General features: G+C 44.3%; 1 protein-coding gene across 1 annotated transcript in view; it reads right to left on the bottom strand.

The window, feature by feature from the left end:
• Positions 1-8,376: 8,376 nt before the first annotated feature.
• The window catches only part of REG4 (regenerating family member 4), a 63,084-nt gene continuing 45,695 nt past the window's right edge, over positions 8,377-25,765 (bottom strand). The window contains exons 5-8 of the mRNA XM_070785820.1: positions 21,179-21,276; positions 17,053-17,190; positions 15,431-15,536; positions 8,377-9,467 (exon numbers count right to left, since the gene is read on the bottom strand). Coding sequence (XP_070641921.1) covers positions 9,400-9,467; positions 15,431-15,536; positions 17,053-17,190; positions 21,179-21,276 — 410 coding nt within the window. The 3' untranslated portion in view covers positions 8,377-9,399. The remainder of the gene's footprint in view (positions 9,468-15,430; positions 15,537-17,052; positions 17,191-21,178; positions 21,277-25,765) is intronic.

The raw sequence follows: 25,765 nt of genomic DNA, 5'->3' as shown, positions 1-25,765 counted from the left end.
ACCTGATGCGAAGAGCTGACTTATTGGAAAAGCCCCTGATGCTGGGAAAGATTGAAGGCAGGAGGAAAAGGGGATGACAGAGGATGAGATGGTTGGATGACATCATCAACTCAATGGATGTGAGTTTGAGCAAGCTGCGGGAGATAGCAAAAGAGAGGGAAGCCTGGAGTCCTGCAGTCCATGGGGTTGCAAAGAGTTGGACCCAACTGAGTGACTGAACAACTCTTATGAAAACTTTTGCAAGCGACTTTATATTTGCTCCCATTCAAACTCAGTCTCATCACAGTCCACTGCTGTTCAGAAAATCTGCAGTGGTTGTGCGCATCCAGGCCACCCGTGTATAATGAGAGTATCCTTCACAGGAGCAGATAGCTCTCTCAGATACTGGTCTGCTGCTTCAGCTCTTGGTTGTCTGAGTGCTCTGAGAGTGGACAGAGAGTGGTCAGACATGTTCAGTTAATGTATTTGTCCACTGCCACAGGAAAAGCATTTCAGGTCCAGGTGTTGGTCAGTGCTTGGGCTCTAAGCTCACCACTGTCTTGGGTCCCCCTCTTGTACTCAACCAGTGTTGCACAAAGAACAACCACTACGTTGGAAAAGCTGCTTCCAGGCATTTACAGAGCCGGTCACAAGCTGGGCCACCCTCTCATTATTCAGAGAACAGTATGTCACCCCTGTTCTAGACCTGCTCGTGCAGATGACCCAGCTCTTTCCCTGTGACAACTGTGCTCACCTTGAATCTCAGGAACTTTAACTGAATGCCAAAACTTTCTATTGAATTCTTAACCATGGACAATGACTGCTTGAGGCAATATACAGTTAAATTTGGAGAGTAAAGCCATCTAAGAATGTTCTTTCTTTAGCTAGAAGATTTGCTACAGAAGTATAGGGACACATGTTACCTTCCTTGACAGTTTCATTAAATCTACTCAATGATCCTAAAAGGTCCATCTAATCAAAGCTATGGTTTTTCCAGTGGTCATGTATGGATGAGACAGTTGGACTATAAAGAAAGCTGAGTGCCAAAGAACTGATGCTTTTGAACTGTGGTGTTGAAGAAGACTCTTGAGAGTCCCTTGAACTGCAAGGAGATCCGACCAGTCCATCCTAAAGGACATCAGTCCTGGGTGTTCATTGGAAGGACTGATGTTGAAACTGAAACTCCAATACTTTGGCCACCTGATGCGAAGAGCTGACTCATTAGAAAAGACTCTGATGGTTTTCTAAAGATTGAAGGCAGGAGGAGAAGGGGATGACAGAGGGTGAGATGGTTGGATGGCATCACTGACTCAATGGACATGAGTTTGGGTAAATTCCAGGAGTTGGTTATGGACAGGGAAGCCTGGCATGCTGCAGTCCCTGGCTGGGGTCACAAAGAGTCAGACAAGACTAAGCGAATGAACTGAACTGAACTGAACTGATTTCCAAGTATTTTCTTTTATAAAATGCTATTTAATATGGAATTGCTTTCTTAATCTCCCTTTTCAATTGTTCATTGTTTGTTTAGATTGTGTATGAAAACACAACTGATTTTTGTGTGGTGATTTTGTCCCCTCAAGCTTTTATGAATTTGCTAATTAGGTCTAATAACTTTCTAATATTTTTCTATATATAGAATCATGAACAGAGATAGTTTTAATTCTTCCTTTCCAGTTTGCATGCTTTATACTTCTTTTTCCTGTCTAACCTGTCCAGCTTGAACCTCCAAACAATGTTGAATAGTAGTGGTGAAAGTAGGAATTCTTGCCTCACACCTAATTTTTGAGGAAAGTGTTCAGTCTTCCACCATTGAGTATGATATTAGTTGTAGGGTATTTTTTTAATGTCTTTTATCATGTTGAATAAATTTATTTTTAGTCCTATTTCCTGAGATTTCTTTTTATTATTAAAGAGCAATGGATTTTGTCAAATATTTTTCCTTTATCAATTGAGATCATCATTTTTTTTCCCTTCATTCTATCAAAGTGACATATTACATTGATTTTCTTCTGTTGAATCACACTTATTTTCCTGGAATAATCACATTTGGTTTTAATTTTCAATGCTCTAATGAATAATAGCATCACTACGAACAAAGCTAGTGGAGGTGATGGCATTCCAGTTGAGCTATTTCAAATCCTGAAAGATGATGCTGTGAAAGTGATGCACTCAATATGCCAGCAAATTTGGAAAACTCAGCAGTGGCCACAGGACCAGAAAAGGTCAGTTTTCATTCCAATCCCAAAGAAAGGCAATGCCAAAGAATGCTCAAACTACTGCACAATTGCACTCATCTCACATGCTAGTAAAGTAATGCTCAAAATTCTCCAAGCCAGGCTTCAGCAATACGTGAACCGTGAACTTCCTGATGTTCAAGCTGGTTTTAGAAAAGGCAGAGGAACCAGAGATCAAATTGCCCACATCCGCTGGATCATGGAAAAAGCAAGAGAGTTCCAGAAAAGCATCTATTTCTGCTTTATTGACTATGCCAAAGCCTTTGACTGTGTGGATCACAATAAACTGTGGAAAATTCTGAAAGAGATGGGAATATCAGACCACCTGACCTGCCTCTTGAGAAATCTGTATGCAGGTCAGGAAACAATAATTAGAACTGGACATGGAACAACAGATTGGTTCCAAATAGGAAAAGGAGTATGTCAAGGCTGTATGTTGTTACCCTGTTTATTTAACTTATATGCAGAGTACATCATGAGAAATGCTGGACTGGAAGAAACACAAGCTGGAATCAAGATTGCTAGGAGAACTATCAATAACCTCAGATATACAGATAACACTACCCTTATGGTGGAAAGTGAAGAGGAACTCAAAAATCTCTTGATGAAAGTGAAAGAGGAGAGGGAAAAAGTTGGCTTAAAGCTCAACATTCAGAAAACAAAGATCGTGGCATCCAGTCCCATCACTTCATGGGAAATAGGTGGGGAAACAGTGGAAACAGTGTCAGACTTTATTTTTTTGGGCTCCAAAGTCACTGCAGAGGTGATTGCAGCCATGAAATTAAAAGACGCTTACTCCTTGGAAGAAAAGTTATGACCAACCTAGATAGCATATTGAAAAGCAGAGGCATTACTTTGCCAACAAAGGTTCGTCTAGTCAAGGCTATGGTTTTTCCTGTGGTCATGTATGGATGTGAGAGTTGGACTGTGAAGAAGGCTGAGTGCCGAAGAATTGATGCTTTTGAACTGTGGTGTTGGAGAAGACTCTTGAGAGTCCCTTGGACTGCAAGGAGATCCAGTCCATTCTGAAGGAGATCAGCCCTGGGATTTCTTTGGAAGGAATGATGCTAAAGCTGAAACTCCAGTACTTTGGCCACCTCATGCAAAGAGTTGACTCATTGGAAAAGACTGATGCTGGGAGGGATTGGGGGCAGGAGGAAAAGGGGACAACAGAGGATGAGATGGCTGGATGGCATCACTGACTCGATGGACGTGAGTCTGAGTGAACTCTGGGAGTTGGTGATGGACAGGGAGGCCTGGCATGCTGCGATTCATGGGGTCGCAAAGAGTCGGACACGACTGAGCGAGTGAACTGAACTGAACTGAATGAATAATAGTGTTGAAAATCTATTTATGTGCTTTCAGCCATCTGTATATCTTCTTTGGTGAATTGTCTGTTCACATCATTTGCTCATTTAAAAAAACTGAGTTGCCTGTCTTATTCAATTGCAAGTCTTTTGTCAGATATATGTTGTACAAATATTTTATTCAACTCTGTGGCATGGTTTTTAGCTTTTTAACAGTACTTTTTAAGCACAGAAATTTGAACATTTGAAGTACAATTTATCATTTTTTTCTTTTATAGTTTTTGCTTTTTGTGTCCTAAGACATCTCACCCAAGATCATAGAGATTTTCACCTATATTCAATCTTATAATAAATGGCTTCTGGCTTAACCTTCATGCTCTCAGATTGCTCTCCTCTTCCTTTATTTATGTAGTGACTACGGACTTCACATAACTCTGATAGAAATGTATTGCATTTTAAAGTTAATACTTGATATGTGACTTCTCCACCATCCTGTGTCTGTATAGTCGTCCTTCAGTATCTACGGGGGTTGGTTCCAGGATTCCCACCCCCTACTCCCAGATACCAATCTGTGGATACGCCAAGTCCTTTATGTAAAATAGTGCAGTATTTGCATATAACCTATACACATCCTCCTGTATACTTTAAATCATCTCTAGATTATTTATAACACCTGCTGCTGCTAAGTCACTTCAGTCGTGTCCGACTCTGTGCGACCCCAGAGATGGCAGCCCACCAGGCTCCCCCATCCCTGGGATTCTCCAGGCAAGAACACTGTAGTGGGTTGCCATTTCCTTCTCCCATGCATGAAAGTGAAAAGTGAAAGTGAAGTCACTCAGTCGTGTCGAACTCTTTGCGATCCCATGGACTGTAGCCTACCAGGCTCTTCCATACATGGGATTTTCCAGGAAAGAATAGTGGAGTGGGTTGCCATTTCCTTCTCCATTATAACACCTGCTGCTGCTGCTAAGTCGCTTCAGTCGTGTCCAACTCTGTGCGACCCCACAGATGGCAGCCCACCAGGCTCCCCTGTCCCTGGGATTCTCCAGGCAAGAGTACTGGAGTGGGGTTATAACACCTAATGCAATATAAATGTTATATAAATAGTTTCTGGTGCATGGTAAACTCAAGTTCTGCTTTTGGGAACTTTCTGGATTTTTCTGGAATATTTTAAACCTATGTTTAGTCAAATCCATGGGTACCAAAGGCCATAGTGGTCATGCATATACCAGGAAGACACATCCACAGACTTTTCTGGGACCCAGGGTTTCTCCTAGACAGCTGTTTTCCTGTGTTTCAGCAGAGGATGTAAGTTTGTGGCATGGTAGTCAAGCAGCTAATTACCACAGTTCATGTGGCTTTCACAGAAGACAACTACATCTGTTAAGGTTTCTCCCAGGCCCCATCTCAAATTCTTTACACTTTTTAACTAGCTCAACCCTCAAATCCCACCTACAAGTTTAAACTAAGGCCCGGAGACTCCAGGCTTGTTAGTCAGATCCAGAGCAGCTTAATTCCAAACCTTTGCTCTTCCCACTATAATAACTGCCATAGATTGTGATTGGAGTCTTATTAACATATAAGTGAGCACATTTTGGGAAACAACATCAACCTGATTTTCCTCTTTCTTACATCAGATGCATCTCCAGTTGAAGTTTAGGCATCTGATTCTGAAGTCCTGCCATGGGATCTTAGAAAAGACTTTCCCAAAGAATGGCTGTTTATCCCCAGGGTTTCCCCAGTGGCTCAGCGGTAAAGAAGCCACCTGCAATGCAGGAAATGCAGGAAATGCAGGAGATGCAGGTTTGATCTCTGGGTTGGGAAGATCCCCTGGTATAGGGCATGGCAACTCACTCCAGTAGTCTTGCCTAGAAGAACTCCATGGACAGAGGAACCTGCTGGGCTACAGTCCATAGGGTTGCAAAGAGTCAGACACAATTGAAGCCGCTGAGCACGCACACAGGCACAGAGAACAGGCTTACCTTTCTCAGCCCATGTGTCCCCAGGGCCACATACAACAGGGCTGTGTAGCTAGTGCACTGCACAAAAGTACATGGCTAAGGCGGCAAGTTGGGATTAAAATCTAGCTGCTTCGTTCCAGCGGTCCATGGGGCTCTGTCTCCCCAGAGGCGCACAATTCTTGTTTATTCCCTATAAAAGCAACACATTTGCTAGCAGTGGCCTTGTCCTTCAGGTGAAGTTAACCAAACTCCTGAGCCTTAGAGAAGCTACACATGATAAAACCTAGCTAACTAAAGGCAAAGGAGAAAAGGAAAGATATACCCTTCCAAATAACAGCAAGGAGAGGTAAAAAAGCCTTTCTCAGGGATCAGTGCAAAGAAACAGAGGAAAACAATAGAATAGGAAAGACTAGAGATATCCTCAAGAAAATTAGAGATACCAAGGGAACATTTCATGCAAAGATGGGCACAATAAAGGACAGAAATGGTATGGACCTAACAGAAGCAGAAAATTTTAGGAAAAGGTGGCAAGGATACAGAGAAGAACTATACAAAAAAGATCTTAAAGACCTAGATAATCACAATGGTGTGATCACTCACCTAGAGCCAGATATCCTTGAGTCTGAAGTCAAGTGGGCCTTAGGAAGCATCACTACAAACAAAGCTAGTGGAGGTGATGGAATTCCAGCTGAGCTATTTCAAATCTTAAAAGCTGATACTGTGAAAGTGCTGCACTCAATATGCCAGCAAATTTGGAAAACTTAGCAGTGGCCACAGGACTAAAAAAGGTTAGTTTTCATTCTGATCCCAAAGAAAGGCAATGCCAAAGAATATTCAAACTACTGCACAATTGCACTCATCTCACACACTAGCAAGGTAATGCTCAAAATTCTCCAAGTGAGCCTTCAACAGTATGTGAACCAAGAACTTCCAGACATTCAAGTTGTATTTAGAAAATGCTGAGCAACCAGAGATTGAAAGAGGAGAGTGAAAAAGCTGGTTTGCAACTCGATATTCAAAAAACTGAGATCATGGCATCCAGTCCCATTACTTTATGGCAAATAGATGGGGAAACAATGGAAACAGTGACAGACAATTTTCTTTGGCTCCAAAATCACTACAGATGGTGACTACAGCCACAAAGTTAAAAGACACTTGCTCCTTGGAAGAAAAGCTATGACCAACCTAGACAGTGTGTTAAAAAGCAGAGATATTACTTTGCCAACAAAGGTCCATCTAGTCAAATCTATGGTTTTTCCAGTAGTCATGTATGGATGTGAGAGTTGGACCATAAAGAAAGCTATGTGCTGATGAACTGATGCTTTTGAACTTCAGTATTGGAGAAGACTCTTGAGAGTCCCTTGGACTACAAGAAGATCAAACCAGTGAATCCTAAAGGGAAAAAAAAGGCCCTTCCTGGCTTTATATTTTGATCACAACTTTGGTCACCTTCTCATACTACTTTATCTACTTATTTAGTTAATTGTTTTCTTATTTGTTTTTTACTTATTTAGTTAATTGTGACCCCATAGACTATAGCCCACCAGGCTCATCTGCCCATGGAATTCTCCAGGCAAGAATACTGGAGTGGGTTGCCATTTCCTTCTCCAGGGGATCTTCCTGACCCTGGCATTGAACCTGGGTCTCTTGCATTGCAGGCGGAAGCTTTACTGTCTAAGCTACTAGGGAAGCCCAATTTCAGGTAGGGGGCTTAGTTATTGTTATCTCACCAAGATGTTTTAAGTTGGTGATGCTTTTCAGTTGGAACTCTTTCTAAATACATTTTAAATACTTTTCATATATTTATAGAATGACTGTTAGGTTTTACTTGGCTTTCATTGCTGTACCTGCTAGTTTTTACTCTTTGGATTTTTATTTTGTTCATGTCTTCTTCTTTGCTATCATGATGTATTATTTTTCTTTGGAGAGTGTAACTGAATTAGAGGAGGTAGGTAAACCATGGGCTTCCCTGGTGACTCAGATGGTAAAGAATCTGCCTGTAATGCAGGAGACCTGGTTCAATCTCTGGGTCGGGAAGATCCGCTGGAGAAGGGAACGGTAACCCACTGCAGTATTCTTGCCTGGAGAACTGCATGGACAGAGGAGCCTGGTGGGCTACAGTCAATAGGGTCACAAAAAGTCTGACACAACTGAGCAACTAACACACACAGGTGAGCCATGGTGTCTTTTATCCCTCATATGTGCCACAGTCAGAAAAAAACTAAGAACCTCTATCTTTTGGGAAGATTGTTATCTACTTTTCATTTAAATTATTTCACTTCTGGTACTTCATCTAATAAGGTTCTTACATGACTCCTATCTGTCTGGTAATCCCTGTTTATTTACCATCTCCATCATGGAATCTGATACTTTGATTTCCTGACAGTGACTTGCCCCAGAACCCTCTTGGGAGTTGGTGGTTTCTTTTTGCTGAAGCTAACTATATGTTTTGTAAGAATGACCTTTTTCCATCTGCCTGTCATCTTGTCTGAACTCTCAGTATTAAAAGATTTATCCTTTGTGTGAACAAGCTATTTAATGCTTCTGGGGAGCAATACATCATTTCTGATGTTTTCTTTTGACAACCAAAATAGTGACAAGGTTGCAATGGAAGAAAGGGCGAAGAAAGGAAGGAGAGCAGGGAGAGGTGGGTCGGGCTAATGCTCTGTTTCATTTCCTCTCTATTCTTTCAGTCCATGCTTGGCAGATGGACTTAGCCTATTTAGGTGATAGGGAGCATCCTCAGGTTGGGATGTAAAATTTTGTGTTCACTGCTCAGCAGTGCAGTGTGGATGAAACAAGTGGCCACACAGCCTAACTGCATGGCCAAGCCACATGTCGTTTCCTCTCTGATCATGTTTGTTGCTAAGAAACAGGCATGGGATCACACCAAAGTCGCTTTTTATGTAACTGTCGAGTCTGTATTGTTTCGTTTTCACATTGCCAAGTAGATTCCTGACCTAGGGAGGGAAAAAATTACCTCCTCGGCATTGGAGCCACCACCCCAAACCTCACAAGGCAACGAGATTTGAGCAAGACATGAGTTGTCAGCACCCAGAAAGACAAGAGCACCCAAGACCAGGTCAGCCTGGCCAGCCAGGTCAGTCCCCTGCACCTGCTTGGACTGTCAGCTCCCCTCACAAGCTGCAGGGCTTACATTGAAACAACCTCCCACCTACTCACTCATGCTTAGAGGTTGGCCAAGTGTGCCACCTCCATCTCTCCTCTATCTAACCACGGCTGCAGCTGGGGAGGAATTATGCTAAGGAGGTGGAAAGCAAATACTAGGAGGAAGGAAATGAAGAAACACTTGGGTGTGTTTTCTGAGTCTTATTTCACCTTTTCACTCTCATCGCTACTGAACTGGAACGGAACAAACTTCTCTGCATACAACCATTCATTTAAAAATGGTCCTGAAATTTTATGGTCTATATCTGCCTAGCAGAGACTTTCCTGACAAATGGAAATGTTCCCATGACAAATGGAAAAATAGGCAGATGGCTAAGGAGGTGGGTGAGAGCAATAGAGAGAGGGTAGAGGAATGCAGAAGCTGAAACGGGCAAGAGGCTTTTTCCTGAATTTCTTCTCTTGCCATCAAACCTTTATCCCTGATGGCCAAAGACCTGGCTCTTTCATCAGTGGGAGAGACACCCCTCATCTGCTAAAGATAGTGGAGGTGGGGAGGAGGAAAAGAGAGTACTGTGGAAAGGGATTGTGGGGTGAATATTTAGAGCTAGAAGACACTGTCATACCGATGTTGACATCCCTGCCTCTGAGTTTAAAATGTCAGTGGAATAAGGGCTTCATCAGTCTTAGTTGCTATGTTTACTCTTCGAGACAATGATCAGATAGGCAGCATGGCAGAGAAGGAAGAAGAAAGGGCCTTGAGCCAGGGTTGGCAGGATCTGGATTCTTGCTCTAGGGTCGGTACTTGCACAGGAAGTGTTGGCGCTCATCGCATTCTTTGCTGGTCCAAGTTAAAAAATCTGCAAGAAAATAAACAGATATTTAAATCCACCCACTTGCTGTGTGAGTTTATCAGCATTATCTGGGTGTTTGCTTGAACCCATGGATAGGGTACAAAAGTTTGTGGCAGCTTGACTAGGATGTCAATAGTCAAAGCTATGGTTTTTCTAGTAGTCATGTATGGATGTGAGAGTTGGACTGTAAAGAGAGCTGAGCACCAAAGAGTTGATGCTTTTGAACTGTGGTGTTAGAGAAGACTCTTGAGAGTCCCTCGGACTGCAAGGAGATCCAACCAGTCCATCCTAAAGTAAATCAGTCCTGAATATTCATTGGAAGGACTGATGCTGAAGCTGAAACTCCAGTACTTTGGCCACCTGATGCAAAGAGCTGACTCATTTGAAATGCCCTTGATGCTGGGAAAGATTGAAGGTGGGAGGAGAAGGGGAAAACAGAGGATGAGATGGTTGGATGGCATCACCGACTTAATGGACATGAGTTTGAGTAAACTCCGGGAGTTGGTGATGGACAGGGAGGCCTGGCGTGCTGAAGTCCATGGGGTCGCAAAGAGTCAGATACAACTGAGAGACTGAACTGAACTGAACTGACTAGGATGTAGAGCCCAGTTGTTAGGTCAAACACCAGTCTACATTTTGCTGTGCAGGTATTTTTCTATTTAGATGTGATTTAAAGGCCACCCACTCCAGTATTGTGGCCTGGAGAATTCCATGGACTGTACAGTCCATGGGGTCGCAAGAGTTGGACATGACTGAGCAACTTTCACTTTCATTTGCATTTAAATCAGTAGACTTTGCATAGGGATTACCCTCCAAAACTTGGTAATCATCTAATCAATGAAGGCCTTAAGAGAAAAGACTGAGGTCCCCAGAGGAAGGAATTCAGACTACTCTCAGCCTCAAGTCTACAACATCAACTTGCAGGAACATCCAGCCTGCTGACCTGTGCTGTGAACCTCAGATTTGCCAGCCCCCACAATTGCATGAGGGCTTCCCTGGTGGCTCAGCTGGTAAAGAATCCACCTGCAATGTGAGAGACCTGGGTTCAATCCCTGGGTTGAGAAGATCCCCTGGAAGGGAACAGCTATGCACTCCAGTGTTCTGGCCTGGAGAATCCCATGGACTGTATAATCCATGGGGTCACAAAGAGTCGGACATGACTGAATGACTTTCACTTTCACAACTCCATGAGCTGATTCCTTAAAATAAATTTCTCTATCCTACATGCTCTGTCTGTCTGTCTCACTCTACCTTCTCTTTCTTTTGTTTCTCTGGAGAACTCCAAGACAAGCTAAAAGAAAAATAATTTAAACATCATACACAATTTCAGATGCTCCATACCAGCATTGCTTTTGAGGAAGGCAGGGCTTGACATTTTGTTGTTGTTTTATCGCTAAGTCGTGGCCGACTCTTTTGCAACCCCATGGACTGTAGCTCATCAGGCTTCTCTGTCCACGGGACTTGGAAGCATTTTTGAGGAGAGGTTCAATTTTTTTTCTTCCAAAAAATAAGCTCCACAGAATGGCTTGCCAATCTGGTGTGTCTACCACTGAGCGATGGGTTGCTCCCCAGTTGGCTGTCTGCCTGGCTTTGACTTGTAGATCTGGCTCTGGCACTGGCACCAGGGTGTGTCAAGTTGATGGGATAAGAGCCTGGGAGGGGGGGCATGGAGGTACAGCCAGGCAAACCAAGGTGAGGTGCCTGGTTTTCAGGAGGAAGAGGAGATAGGTCCTGACCACTCCCTCAGCCAAAGGGCCCAGAGCTGGGCCACAGAGTGTAAATGAGATGGAGACGCAAACATTCTGGGCATTGCCAAAGTGTGGGGCAAAGAGAGCATGGCACGAGCTTCAAACGACCATGGGGAACGCAGCAAGCTCCCCAGTGGGCACTAACTTAGGAAAGTGTCTCTTCTCCCTCATTCCTCCATGAAAGAGGGGCAGGTTCAGGGAGGGGTGTAGGAGACCCTACTCGCCTCCCTTCCAGGCCATGAAAGCCACAAGCCAAGTCTGCACAGTGATAAGCATCTGACATATATTGGGGCTTCCCTGGTGGCTCAGCTGGTAAAGAATCCGTCTGCAATGCAGGAGACCTGGGTTTGATCCCTGGCTAGGGAAGATCCCCTGAAGAAGGAAATGGCAACCCACTCCAGCATTCTTGCCTGGAGAATCCCAGGGACAGAGGAGCCTGGTGGGATATAGTCCTTGGGATCGCAAGAGCCGGAGTTAATGACGAAACCACCACTACCACCACGATGATTAGTATTATTTTTCCCTCTATACAGAGTGGCGTCTGAGGCACAGAGAAGTAAGGAATCTGGTCAAGGTCACACAGCTAAGTGAAGGAACTAGACTCCTACCCCAGGCATTCAGAATGCAGAACCCAGGCCCTTGACCTAAACTATATTAAATATGAAATTTATTTTTCGGTTGTAGAACCCTAGTTATCATTACTCAATATCTCATGGTGAACCAGTAGGTAACTCAGGAAGCACTGTGAAATACAATTTTCCAAAGGGTCCTGGTCTTTTTAAACAGAAAAAAGGAACAAGTTCAGTCACACAGAGAAGCACACACATGGAGTGTGTGTGGCTCTAATTGGGGACACTAATATTATACCTTGTGAGTCTTAAACAAACTATATAGCCCCTGAGTTGGTGAAGCTAAATCTGTTATATAAATATAAAGTTACATTGACAGGGCTGAGGGGAACACACTTTTGAATTCTACCTTCACCAGTTTCTAATCCTTGCTTCCTTCCTTGAGCTTTTCTGCCCCGAGAGCCTGTATCCTGAGAGTGGAGAGCTGGGCTGAGTGAACGGGAAGAGAAGTGTCCTGTGGCCTGGTGTTCTCAGGTGGACGACTGGCTTCTGGTTCCCACACAGGACACTTCATTGTTGGGAACTTTGCTGATGTGGACACAGACTGACAGTGTGAGGATTTTGTTTCAGAGCTCCATCTGATTGAGACCTTAGAATCACGGGAGGGACCTTGGGAGGCCATGGTCCCCTGCTCCCCTGGAGCTTGGTCTGGCATCCAGCCCTAGGGATTCTGATGCTGTCAGTCTGAAGCGATCCCTGAAATTCTAAAAAATTTTAAAACATTCCTTAGCTGACTCTCATGTGCTGCAAGCCTCTTTTAATGCTTTTTAAAAAAATTTAATTATTTATTTTAATTGGAGGATGATTACAATATCGTGATGGTTTTTGCTATATATGAATATGAATCGGCCATAGGCATACATGCAGCACCCCCATCCTGAACGCTTCTTCCACCTGTCTCCCCACCCTATCCTCTAGGTTGTCCCAGAGCACCGACTTTGAGAGCCTTGCTTCATGCATCAAACTCGCACTGCTTATCTATTTTACATATGGTAAAGCATGTGGTTGGTTCAATGCTATTCTCTCAAATCATCACATCCTCTCCCTCCCCCACTGAGTCCAAAAGCTTATTCTTTATGTCTGTGTCTCCTTCGCCGCCCTGCATATAGGATCATCAGTACACCTTTCTAGATTTCATGTATATGCATTAATACACAATATTTGCCTTTCTCTTCTTTAATGCTGCAGCTGCAATAACAACCCCATGCGTGTGTGCTCAGCTGCTAAGTCGTGTCTGACTTAGCCCGCCAGGCTCCTTCTGTCCGTGGGATTTCCCAGGCAAGAATACTGGAGTGGGTTGCCATTTCCTCCTCTTGGGGATTTTCCCAACCCAGGGATCGAACCCATGTCTCCTGCATTGGCAGGCAGGTTCTTTACCATTAAACCACCAGGGAAGCCCCAATATCAACCACAATGTCCACTTTTGCTTGGTTAACTCTACTGATTGGTTTCTCACTACTTTCTAGGGTAGTTCATTATATTTTTGGACCATGCTGATTGTTGAGAATATTTTCCTTGGCTTGAGTAGAAATTTACATTTTGGTAGCTTCTACATATTGGTCTTGGTGTATTCCTTCCATCAGAGATGACTTATTCTTTAAACAGCAGCTGTAGTCCCTTCGAGACTGTGGGAAGTGCCTCCTTGGTCTGTGATATGACCCACTTATCTCCGAAGGTTTGCTTAGTGCTCACCTCAGAGTTTGTCTCCACATGTTCATCACTTTGCTGTCAGAAAGTTTTTGCATATAACCTTTATTCTTCAGACAATAGTAAACCTGTTCCACATCCCTTTCCACCTGAGCCCCAGCACCTGAGTCCTCAGTCCTGGCCCTTCCCAGGCTCACCCCCTGGCTAGTGGGGGAATCCTGGTGACACTACAAAGGACTTTTAAACACACTGGGATGTTCTCTTTCAGATCAAGCATCTTTTACATCTCTGACATTCTGTTTCCTTTCCATGTCACTTATTAGCCATGGTTCTCATATAGGAGTGATTTTCTCCCTCCAGGGGATATTTAGGGCTTTCCTCGCGGCTCAGACGGTAAAGAATCTGCCTGCCAATGCAGGAGATGTGGGTTCGATCCCTGGGTCAGGAAGATCCCCTGGAGAAGGGAACAGCTACCCACTCCAGTAATCTTGCCTGGCAAATTCCAAGGACAGAGGAGCCTGTCAGGCTACAGTTAATGGGGTTGCAAAGAGTTGGACATGACTGAGCAACTAACACTTTCAAGGGACATTTAGCAAAGTCTGCAGACATTTTTGGTTGTTACAACCTGTGTGTATTTGTGTGTGTGTGTGTGTGTGTGTGTGTGTGTGTGTATGCTGCTGGTATCTGCTGGTTAGTGACTAGGGAATGTTCACCCTACAATGCACAGGGCAGCTCCCACAACAAATCATTACCCACCCCAAACGGCATTTGTAGCAAGGCTGAAAACCCTAACATATTAGCATAAAAAGCAAAGCTTGAAGGCAGGCAAGAGAACTGAAGAGGCTGCAGTGATGGTGTCCAGCCTGCAGCCGAGGTTCTGGGCACTATGTTCTGGGATGAAACTCAGAGAACATGAGCGAAGAATGCAGGCAAAGTAAGGTTTCCAGGGCTTATGGGGAACCCTGACTATAAAGAAGCCCGAAAGCAGTCACACATATTTGCTCCCTGTAGTCTGGGTTTCTCCAAATATGACATATTTCCCCCTCATGGTATAGCACAGAATTTTAAGATAAACAGAGACACAGATGTAGAGAACAAACGGATGGACACCTAGAGGGGAAAAGGGGAGGGGATGGATTGGGAGACTGGGATTGACATGTACACACTACTGTGTTTAAAATAGATAACAATGAGAAGCTACTGCGTGGCACAGGGGGAAAAAAGAGGGGTCAGTCTGCTCACAGGCCATCTATTAAGTTAATCTTAACAATGCATTCCAATATACAGTGGGTGCAGACCAACACTATTTGATTCCACTTACATGAGATACCTAGAATAGTCAAACTCACAGAGTCAGAAAGGTCATTGGTAGATGCCAGGGATGGGGGTGGGGATAGGGATGTGGGGAGAGGGAAGGGGGATTTAGTGTTTAATGGGGACAGAGTTTCAGCTTAAAGAGGTGAAAAATTTGGGAGATGGAGGATGGTGAGAGTTGCACAACAGTATGAATGTCCTTAGTGCCACTGAGCTATACAGTTAAACGTGGTTAAAATAGTGTGTTTTCTATTATGTGACTTTTACTATGATAAAAAAAACATAAAAAAGAGAATGTAAAAAAAAGTGAATGTAATCATTTGCTGTATAGCAGTAATTAACACAACATTGTTAATCAACTATACTTCAGTTAAAATGAGTTACTGAAAAATTTTAAAAAAGAAAAAAGTGATTGGAGTAAAAGAAAATATTGATAACTGAACGGCTGGTACACTGATATGGCAAAGATTGTGAAATGGTCACAAATGGTCAGTGAGTAATGTCTGGGACAAGGCCTCTGTCCTGTAGAGTTGTGGGTGTGAAATGGTGCAGAGGGGAGTCAATGTCCAGCTTCGCTCTTAACAGGAAAGAGAAGGAGCTGGGATTCAGGAAGAGATGTGGTAGAACTTACTGGTCTTGGCGTTCATCACAGCACAGTACTTGTTCTCACCCACGGACTTGCCAGACAAGGATCTGTAAATATACACGGCTCCATCGACCCACTGCCAATGATGCTTCTGCAAATGACAGGAAATGGGAGACATGTACACGTTAGCCTCCCCACCTGCTCACGGCCCAGATGGTCACCACAGCCCACTTAAACACAGCGTTCACTGTAAAACTTGGGAAAGCACAGAAATGTGTGAAGGGAAAATAGAAAAGCACTCCATTTAACCTTCAGGAAGACAACATTACTAATATTTTACCATATTTACTTATGGTGTAACCATTTTTATCTATCACAATATTTTTAGTACTGAAAAATGTGGTAGCCTTTAAAACATATATTTTCAATTTTGTAGTATTTTGCTTTCCAAACATTTTTTAATGGTAAGAAGGTACCACAATTTACCTTGCTGATTCTCCTATTGATTGATGGTCATGTTGTTTCCAATTTACAATTACTGCAAAGAATACCGCTATGAACAATTTTATTTGTAAAGCTGTTTCTGCACTTAAAATTATTTTTTAAAACTAGAATCCCAAAAGTAGAATTAATGACCAAGGGGCATGCATATTTCAAGGATATTCAAGTGCATTTCCAAACTGCTTTTCAAAAACAGTTCCGTTGTAGGAATTTATACCCTCATTTACTGGGAAATTTCTCCTTATCTTAAAAATACTATTCATTAAGACAAAGCAAACATCTAGTAATCTAAGTCAAATTATATTGTTATTCTAATTTGTATTTCTTTGATACATTCATTGTACAATTCATTAGGCAGTTTACTAGCCGCAGTCATGAAGGTAAAAAATTAAATTTAAAAAAATCTGGTAGAAATTCCTTCAATTAAAAAAATAAATAAAAATCAGATAGAAATAGATGTAAATATTTATCTTATCTTTGAATGAGAGAGCTCTGGTTGATAGCAGTGTGAATAGTAACAATATAAAATTAATTGTATAAATCATTTGTAACATCTATAGCAAAGTTTATCAAGAAACACAAAGTCTAGGATTTTTCTCCTTGTATTCTTTGTGCTTTTTTTGGTTAACATAGAAGCTCCACAAAGAATCTATAAATTGCAGGTCCCACACAGAGACTTCAGCAACCTCACATGTCATTTCTTACAAAGAGGTACTGAGAGGGGCAAAATGAAAGACCAGTGAAGAAAGTTAAGGAGGGCATAAGACACATGACCGCATCTGGTGAAAAGCTTAACTGAAAGCTCTCCCCTTTAACTCAAGATCTAATTGGAATTTAATTAAGCGGGATCTCACAATGAGTGTGTGTGTCTGTGTTTATTTGTGTATGTATATACCCCTATATACTTACAGAAACCTCTTTTGAAAGGCTCTGGGGAGCTGGTACTTTTGTGTTTGAAAAGGTTTGAGAGGGCTCTAAATGGGGGTCTGTAAGTGGAGGACATTGCTTTGTCCCTAACCTGGACGCCTTGGCCTCTATCAGGTGGAGGCAGGTGACTGAAGACCTGCTGTGTGTGCCTTTGCCAGTGGGCCCGGGCCCGTTTCCCAGACAGGAGCTGTCTATCTGCTTTTCCCACGGGGCCATGAGTGCGCCAGGTCTGAGGTTACCTTCTGTGGGTCATGCAGGCCAATCCACACCGGCTTGTTTCTTTGATAGGCATGTATGTACTTTGCTATGGTGCTGGCTTCCTTTAAATTCAGGACAGATGCCAAATGGGCTCCGTTTCCATATGACTGACACTCGAGCTGAGGGCAAGGAGGAGATATGAGGTTTAAAAACATAGCCCACAACCTAAATGTCCATCTACAGACAAATGGATGAAGAAGATATGGTATATCTTTTTTATGGTTGAGTAATAGTCCATTATGGGCTGAGTAATAATGGACTATTCAGTTCAGTTCAGTTCAGTCACTCAGCTGTGTCCGACTCTTTTCGACCCCATGAATCGCAGCACGCCAGGCCTCCCGGTCCATCACCAACTCCCGGAGTTCACCCAAACTCACATCCATCGAGTCAGTGATGCCATCCAGCCATCTCATCCTCTGTCGTCCCCTTCTCCTCCTGCCCCCAATCCCTCCCAGCATCAGAGTCTATTGCTGCTAAGTCACTTCAGTCGTGTCCGACTCTGTGCAACCCCACAGTCGGCAGCCCACCAGGCTCCCCCATCCCCCGGATTCTCCAGGCAAGAACATTGGAGTAGGTTGCCATTTCCTTCTCCAATGCATGAAAGTGAAAAGTGACAGTGAAGTCGCTCAGTCATGTCCGACTCTTAGCGACCCCATGGACTGCAGCCCACCAGCTCCTCCATCCATGGGATTTTCCAGGCAAGAGTACTGGAGTGGGGTGCCATTGCCTTCTCCGAGAGTCTATTACTCAGCCACAAAGAATAATGAAATAATAACATTTGTGGCAACATGGAAGGACCTAGAGACTATCATACTAAGTGAAGTAAGTCAGACAAAGACAAATGATATCGCTTCTTTGTGGAATCTAAAAAATGATGCAAATGAACTTATTTACAAAACAGAAACAGACTCATAGTCATAAAAAACAAACTTCTGGTTACCAAAGGAGTCAGAGGGCGAGCGATAAATTCGAAGGTTGGGATTAAAATATACATACTATAATATGTGAAACAGATAAACAACAAGGATCTACTGTATAGCACAGGGAACTCCACTCAACATCTTGTAAAGACCTATAAGGGAAAAGAATCTAAAAAAGAATATATTGATAGAGGTGTATGTATACCTGAATCACTTTGCTGTACACCTGAAACTACTGGGATACTGTAAATCACCTGTATTTCAAGAAAAATTAGAAAAAAAAAAAAAAGAAAGAAAAGCACAGCCTTCACCTCAGAACCCTAGCTCACCATGCAACATGCACACACAGCCCCCGCCGCCTCTCAGGACAGAAGACTTCCTGTCATCATGGGAGAAAGCACAATGTCACAGGTGTGAGGTCTCTTCGAGGCCAGGTCACGAGCTTTAGGGCCAGGAGAAGTACCTGGGGTCCTGGACTCGCCTCTCATTTGTGTATGTGACCTTGACAAGTCTCTGTACCTCTCTTCCTCGTCTGTAAAATGGAGGACATAATTATGGCTACACGAGGGAGTTGTTACGAGGATGGAACTGACATAATGCTGTACTATAGTAATACACTTCAATAAGTCTGAGACCACGGATTGTAAAATGTGCCATTCTCTAACTAGAAACTTACTGCCCAACTGAAAAAATCATTTTATATACACACACTTTACAGACAGACAGAGACACATACTTTATGCTCTCCTGGGCTTTGTTACGGGATCTGCCTACATGATAAAACTTAATTTAATAAAAGCATGGTTTGACTGTGGTTGCTACTCTAATGCTTGCCTTTGAACTTGCTCAGTATTAGATGTGGTTACTGTTTCATGATAATTTAGTCCTGGAGGAGGGCACGGCAACTCACTCTAGTATTCTTGCCTGGAGAATCCCATGGACAGAGGAGCCTGGTGGGCTACAGTCCATAGGGTCGCAAAGAGGTGGACACGACTGAAGTGACTTAGCAGTCCTCACACTAAGTGCCAGCCACTTTACAAAGCCCAAATGTTTTTACATCCATAATTTCATTTGCCTTTCAAATTTGTGAGGTGTAGATGCTGGATTCCCAGTCCACGTTTAGGGAGTGTACCAATCACAAAGATTGCTGGGACAGAAGAGCAAACAGGCTCAGTTGGTTTAAGTGATATTTTCCCTGTAAGTTCACATGGCTAGAACCCAGGGCTCTGCTTCTGCGATTGGGTTTACCTGTCATTTTCATGCCAGCTCCATTGCCTCCAGGAGTTTTGTGAACTAAGATAGCAACTAGGAATCAAGAAGCACAGCACTGTGGGGTCAATTTCTCCAGTCCTTCCTGACACCTTCTCTGCACTCTGGTTCAGGAGTGGTTAACTCTGCTAAGGCTTGGTAGCAATCTTATGGATTGTTTTTGCCTTGAAAATCTGAACTGAGCATCTACCATGTGCCAGAGGTTTTTTGCAACAACCCCAACAACCCCATGGAATGAAAGCAATATCCCCATGTTACAGAAGAAAACTGGTAAAGCGAGGTATAGCTCTAACTAATGCCTGGCAAAGCGTGATTTAAACGCACACCTATATTATTCCAATATAGACTTGGACTTCCCAGGTGGCTCAGTGGGTAAAGAATCTGCCTGCAATTTAGGAGACACAGCAGACGCAGGTCAATCCTTGGGTTGGGAAGATCCCCTGGAGAAGGGCAGGGCAACCCACTCTAGTGTTATTGCCTGGAGAATCCCATGGACATATGAGCCTGCCGGTTACAGTCCATGGGGTCGCAAAGAGTCGGACATGACTTAAGTGACTGAGCACACATATTATTCCAAAGCTCCCCGGATATCTTCCGCTTTGTTTTGGTAGAATTAGCGTTGGGCTCTCTGGGGACAGGCAGTACAAATGTCTGAGGCCACTGTGGGCCCAGATTGTACCCCATATCCCCACTGGTCTCCCCAGTCGGTCACTCCAGTAAAACAACCACAATTCAGAGACACAGCAGCCCTGACTCCTCACATTCCGAGGTAACTTACTCTGACTGGCTAGGTGGGTAATTCTTAGGAAAGCCTCAGTGAAATAAAACCAATGCGTTTGTTGAGCTGTGGGGTCACTAAGGCCTTCCATGTGTTCGGAATGCTTCACTCTCTGTCAGGTGGCTCTGAGGCTGGTAAATCTTGTACAGCAATTCAAGTTGTTCTTTCTGTAAGTTCCTCATCTCATCCTCTTTGGCTTAATGTGCTTCTGTCTTTTTCCCTGATAACGGACTCTCCGAGGGGAGGCTGTCTCTGGTTCATTCTCATGCTTTTGCAGCAACCCCAGGGTCTGGGCCTGTAGCATGCCCTCCATTGATTTGTCGTTGTTCAGTCACCCAGTCGTGTCCAACTGTTTGCGACCCCATGGACTGCAGCACGCCAGGCCTCCCTGTCCCTCACCATCTCCCAAAGTTTGCCCAAGTTCATGTCCACTGCATCAGTGATGCCATCCAGTCATTTCATCCTCTGATGCCCTCTTCTCCTCCTGCCCTCAATCTTTCCCAGCATCAGGGACTTTTTCAATGAGTCAGCTGTTCGCATCAAATGACCAAAATACTGGAGTTTCAGCTTCAGCATCAGTCTTTCCAATGAGTATTCAGGGTTGATTTCCCTTAAGATTGACTGGTTTGATCTCTTTGCTGTCCAGGGGACTCTCAGGAGTCTTCTCCAGCATCACAGTTCGAAGGCATCAATTCTTCGGTGCTCCATCTTCTTTATGGTCCAACTCTCACAACCACAACTGTACATGACCACTGGGAAGAACATAGCCTTGATTATATGGACCTTTATTGGCAGAGTAATGTCTCTGCTTTCCAACACACTGTCTAGGTTTGTCATAGTTTTCCTGCTTAAGAAGCAAATGTCTTCTGATTTCATGGCTGCAGTCACCACTGCAGTGATTTCAGAGCCCCCCAAAAGGAAATATGTCACTACTTCCACCTTTTGCCCCTCGATGTGCTCCATCGATGCTTACAGCATTAGAGGAATTGAAGAGGTAACCCTCTTCTCTCCACTTCACCTGCCAGGTGACTTCTCGGAACACCAGGGAAGGACCCTTGGCTCTGAGTTGAATGATACCTGGAGCTTCGAATGGTCCCTTGCTCTAGAGACACCTCTCTGAGCATGAGCCAGATTTCTTACCTCAGCCTCGGACCAGTTTCTCAGCTTCCGGAAGTATCCATAGCAATATGGCCCATGGTAAAACCAGCCGGTAGCACAGCTAGGTCTCACTATAGTGGCTGTGCACAAACAAAAGCAAACACAAGTCACAAAGGAAGGAAAAAGCAGTTCAACACCTTAGCCAGTTTAAGACCCAGGTCACCTTGAAGGAGGAGAGCTGAGCGCCCTGGAGGAAGGCTCTCTCTCAGCTGCCACATCTTTATACTGTTCACCTTTCTCCTAGCATCTCCAGAGGGGGCTGTGGTCTTTTACCAGAGTACTTCAGCACTGGGGAAAAGGAGATCACCAGATCTTTGGGGATACCGGACACTGGCTCTGAACTGACACCGATTTCAGGAGACCCCAGACGTCACTGAGGTCTTCCAGTCGAGTAGGGGTTTATGGAGGTCGAGCAATCAATGATGTTTTAGCTCAGGACTATGTTCCATGGACCTAGTGGTCCTCCAAGCCCATCCCTGTGCTAATCTCCTCAATAACGGAATACGTAATTGGAATAAACATCCTCAGCAACTGGTAGAATCCCCACGCTGGTAGCAAGATCAAACAGATGTAATTCAAGAGATCACAAGAGTGGATGAGGGGCATCAATTGGTAGTTTTAGGCATTATAGGGAGCAAGTGGGTTTTTCTTTTTTTTAATCTAGGGGAATGCACAACTGGTTAGATGGCAACTTGGCAGAAACTTGAGAATGAGGGGCTGTAAGTCAGTAGGCAGGGGAGGGGAACATTTTAGGCTAAGGGGGTGGGTGAGCAGAGAAATGGCAGCAGGAAGAGCAAGCACTTAGGTTTGCCGTACATGTAGAGGATCTGTCAGGCAACCACTATAGAAAACAGAAGGAGAGAGACAGGGCCCAGAAGCCAGGGAAACCATGATTCAGAGAGAAACACAAACTCTTTCAGCTAGTGGACTGATGAATGGACCATGGCACTGAAACTGCTGGAAATGCAGAGGACCCAGGTAATGAAGGGGATGCTGAGCTAGTAAGTCTGGACTTTGTGCCAATGTGGCTGCTCGGTAATGCTGTGGACGCGTGCAGGAGTCCTTCCACCCCCAGCGCATGTCCCTGCACTGCTGTGGTCAAATAGCCTCTCCTCTCTCCTCGGGCAGATGACGCCGCTGTCACTTGCCTGCCTTACGCTTCTGTTCTACGTCATTGTGTGTGTTAGCCCCTCAGTCATGTCCAACTCTTTGAGACCCCATCGACTGAGGTCTGCCAGCCTCCTCTGTCCATGGAATTCTCCAGGCAAGAATACTGGGGTGGGTTGCTATTCCCTGATCCAGGGGATCTTCCCAATCCAGGGATCAAACCCCTGTATCCTGCATTGCAGGCAGATTCTTTACTGCTGAGCCACCAGGGAAGCCCTGTTCTACTTCATTCCTTGCCTACAAATCTCCTCTCCTACAAATCTCCTGTTGCTTTCAGATAAGCTCTCCACTCAGTTGGGCATTCAAGGGTATTCATAGCCTGGTCTTATGGCCCTAGTGAAACACAGCTTCCTGTGCAGCGGCCCCAGCTGCAGCTTGGAACATGATGCTCATGGTTGACGTAGATCCTTTGCTTGTGCTCTGCTTTGTACCTGTGAATGATGGACAATGACTAACCGAGTGGAGGCACAGCAAGAAAAGTTTCAGTGTGAAAGTGTCTCTTTTGCTGTTTCCTGTTTGCCCATTTTGCTTGCCTTTAACCTTGCTTGTGTGCTAAGTCACTTTAGTCATGTCTGACTCTCTTTGGGACTCTATGGACTGTAGCTCACCAGGCTCCTCTGTCCATGGGATTCTCCAGGCAAGAATACTGGAGTGGATTGCCATGCCTTCCTCCAGGGGATCTTCCTGACCCAGGGATTGAACCCACATCTCTTATGTTTCCTGCATTGGCAGGCAGCTTCTTTACCACTAGCACCACCTAGGAAGCCCTCTGTTTAACCTTGAAAAAGCCTAATTATAGGCATTAAATCACTAGGCAATTTAACCTAACTCCTGACTTATGCTCTCCTGAACGCATACTACGCCTTGTCTAAACTGCTGATTGTTTTTCTAGATAAAAAGAAATAAAAATGAAGAATTCAGCAGTTAAAAGATGTCGTTGTTGTTCAGTCACTAACTCATGTCTGACTCTTTGTGACCCCATGGACTGCAGCACACCAGGCATCCCTGTCCTTTACCATCTCCTGGAGCTTGCTCATACTATGTCCATCAAATCGCTGATGCCATCCAACCATCTCATCCTCTGTTGTCCCCTTCTCCTCTTGCCTTCGGTCTTTCCCAGCATCAGGGTCTTTTCAAATGAGGATGAAAAGTATTGGAGCTTCAGCTTCAGCATCAGTCATTTCAATGAATATTCAGGGTTGATTTCCTTTAGGATTAACTGGTTTGATCTCCTTGCAGTCCAAGAGACTCTCTAGAGTCTTCTCCAGCACCACAGTTGGAAAGCATCAGTTCTTCAGTGCTTATCCTTCTTTATGGTCCAACCCTCACATCCATATGTGATTACTGGAAAAACCATAGCTTAGCCCATATAGACCTTTGTCGACAAAGTGATGTCCCTGCTTTTTCATATGCTGTCTAGGTTTTCTTAGCTTTTCTTCCAAGGAGCAAGAATATTTTAATTTCATGGCTACAGTCACCGTCTGCAGTGATTTTGGAGCCCAAGAAAATAAAGTCTGCCACTGTTTCCACTTTTTCCCCATCTATTTGTCATGAAGCGAGGGGGCTGGATGCCATGATCTTAGTTTTTTCAATGTTGAGTTTTAAGCCAGGTTTTTCACTCTCCTCTTTCACACTCATCAAGAGGCTTTATCCTTAATAGTCCTCTTCTCAATCCTGCAGGCAGATCCTGCAGGCAAGATGACATTGGAAAATTCAACCAGTCTGCACACAGTGGGGAATGATGCAGAATCCAATTTCCTGCATCAATAATTCATTAAGGCTCTTCTGTCTTTCTCCCCTTTAAAAATCGTCAAGGCTGAGCAGAATCTTTGGAGTTGGCCTCTGGACACAAGTTCACCTTCTCCCTAGACTGCCAGCTTTTCTGAGTCAAGCACCTTTTCTTTCTAAGCAACAAGCAGTCAAACTGGCTAACAAAGGGGTACCTCAAACGAATCAGGAACAAGCAACATAGAAGCTCATATGCTTAAATACCTTACCTTCTTCTACCTTCAGGAATACGAGCATCAGCATTTGATGTTAAATAAAAAGAACACCTTTATGCCACTGCTGCTACTCCTGTTGCATTATCACCAGCTTCCATGTGCAGAGTACTTCCTTGCCACCAGGCACTATGCTGAGGGGTTTATTTGTACTACATATGTATCTTAGGGAGGCGAGGAAACAGACCGGGTGGCCACCCGTCTAAGATCACACAGGGAGGTGGAAAAGCCACTTTTCAGATTCAGTTCTCTAACTTACGAATCTGTGTTCCTGCCACCAAACCTCTCAACTTTGGCTTTTATAAAAAAACAAGAAATTGGAAATATGGCAATGAAAATCATTAGAGGGTTGGGATGCCTTGGTTATTTTATCAGGGGGAAAGAAAGTAAAAGACATCTTTGACTCTTAGAGTAAAAATTGATCTTCTTAAGGAGAAGGCTGACCACCGATTACCACTCCAAATGAAAAGGCTTGAATTTCAGTAAGGAACAGTCTGGAGAGAGATTATGAAGCATGCTTTTCAATTGAACACTGGTGAAAAGATTCTGAAAGAGGTGGAAGGGAAGAGTCCACGTCTCTGACTGCAGTCTGAGGATAAAGGCCCCTTGCTTCACACCAGGTGCTCCTCGTTCAGTTCTCCCTGATTTCTCTTTCAAACTCTGAAGTGACTCTGCTCGGCATCCTGTGGGCAGATGTGTAAGCACAGATTCTCCACCACCAGGCACTTTCTTTTTTCCTGAATCCAGGTAGTGAGAGCAGAGCTCCCAGTGGCACACTGGAGGACCTAGAGGGGTCAGGGCAAAGCACACCTTGGGTCATGCTTAAGGCCGGACCACCAGTGCGCTCTCTCTTTCCCTGCCCCTGTGTCTGTTTTGAGCGTCCTTCTCAGTTTCTGTCCATGTCGCTCTGTTCGGCTCCCTCTGAGCCTCTCTGTGTCTTTCTGACTCTTTCCGTGTATTTCTCTCTTTGTCTCTTGCTGTCTCCCCACTCACCCTGGTGTCTCTGTCTCCCACTAACTTTCTGCTGGTCTCTGTGCCTGAGTCTCTGTGTGTTGATGACTGTCTGTCTCTCTGCCTCATTCTCTCCTCTCCTTCCTCCCCCCTCACCTCACCACGGACTTCATGATACTTCAGCCAAGGCCGCGGCACCCTGACGGAGATGCGTGAGCTCCTGGAGGGGCAGACTGCGCTGCTCTGCTGGGGCTGCCGCTCTGCCTCCCACCACCTCACACCTCATGGAGCATTTACTATGTCCCAGGAGCTGTTCCAGGCATTCCAGTCACCCTCACAATAACCCTGGCAAGTAGATTGTCACTAACCTCAGTTCCAGAGGAGAAAACAAAGGCAGAGAGTTGTCAGGTCCTGGAGTCCTACAGCAAATAAGTGGCAGAGACAGGATTTG

The sequence above is a fragment of the Bos indicus genome, chromosome 3 (genome assembly GCF_029378745.1).
Source record: "Bos indicus isolate NIAB-ARS_2022 breed Sahiwal x Tharparkar chromosome 3, NIAB-ARS_B.indTharparkar_mat_pri_1.0, whole genome shotgun sequence".
In the NCBI taxonomy this organism is placed as follows: Eukaryota; Metazoa; Chordata; class Mammalia; order Artiodactyla; family Bovidae; genus Bos; species Bos indicus.
This window is presented reverse-complemented; position numbering and strand designations above follow the sequence as displayed.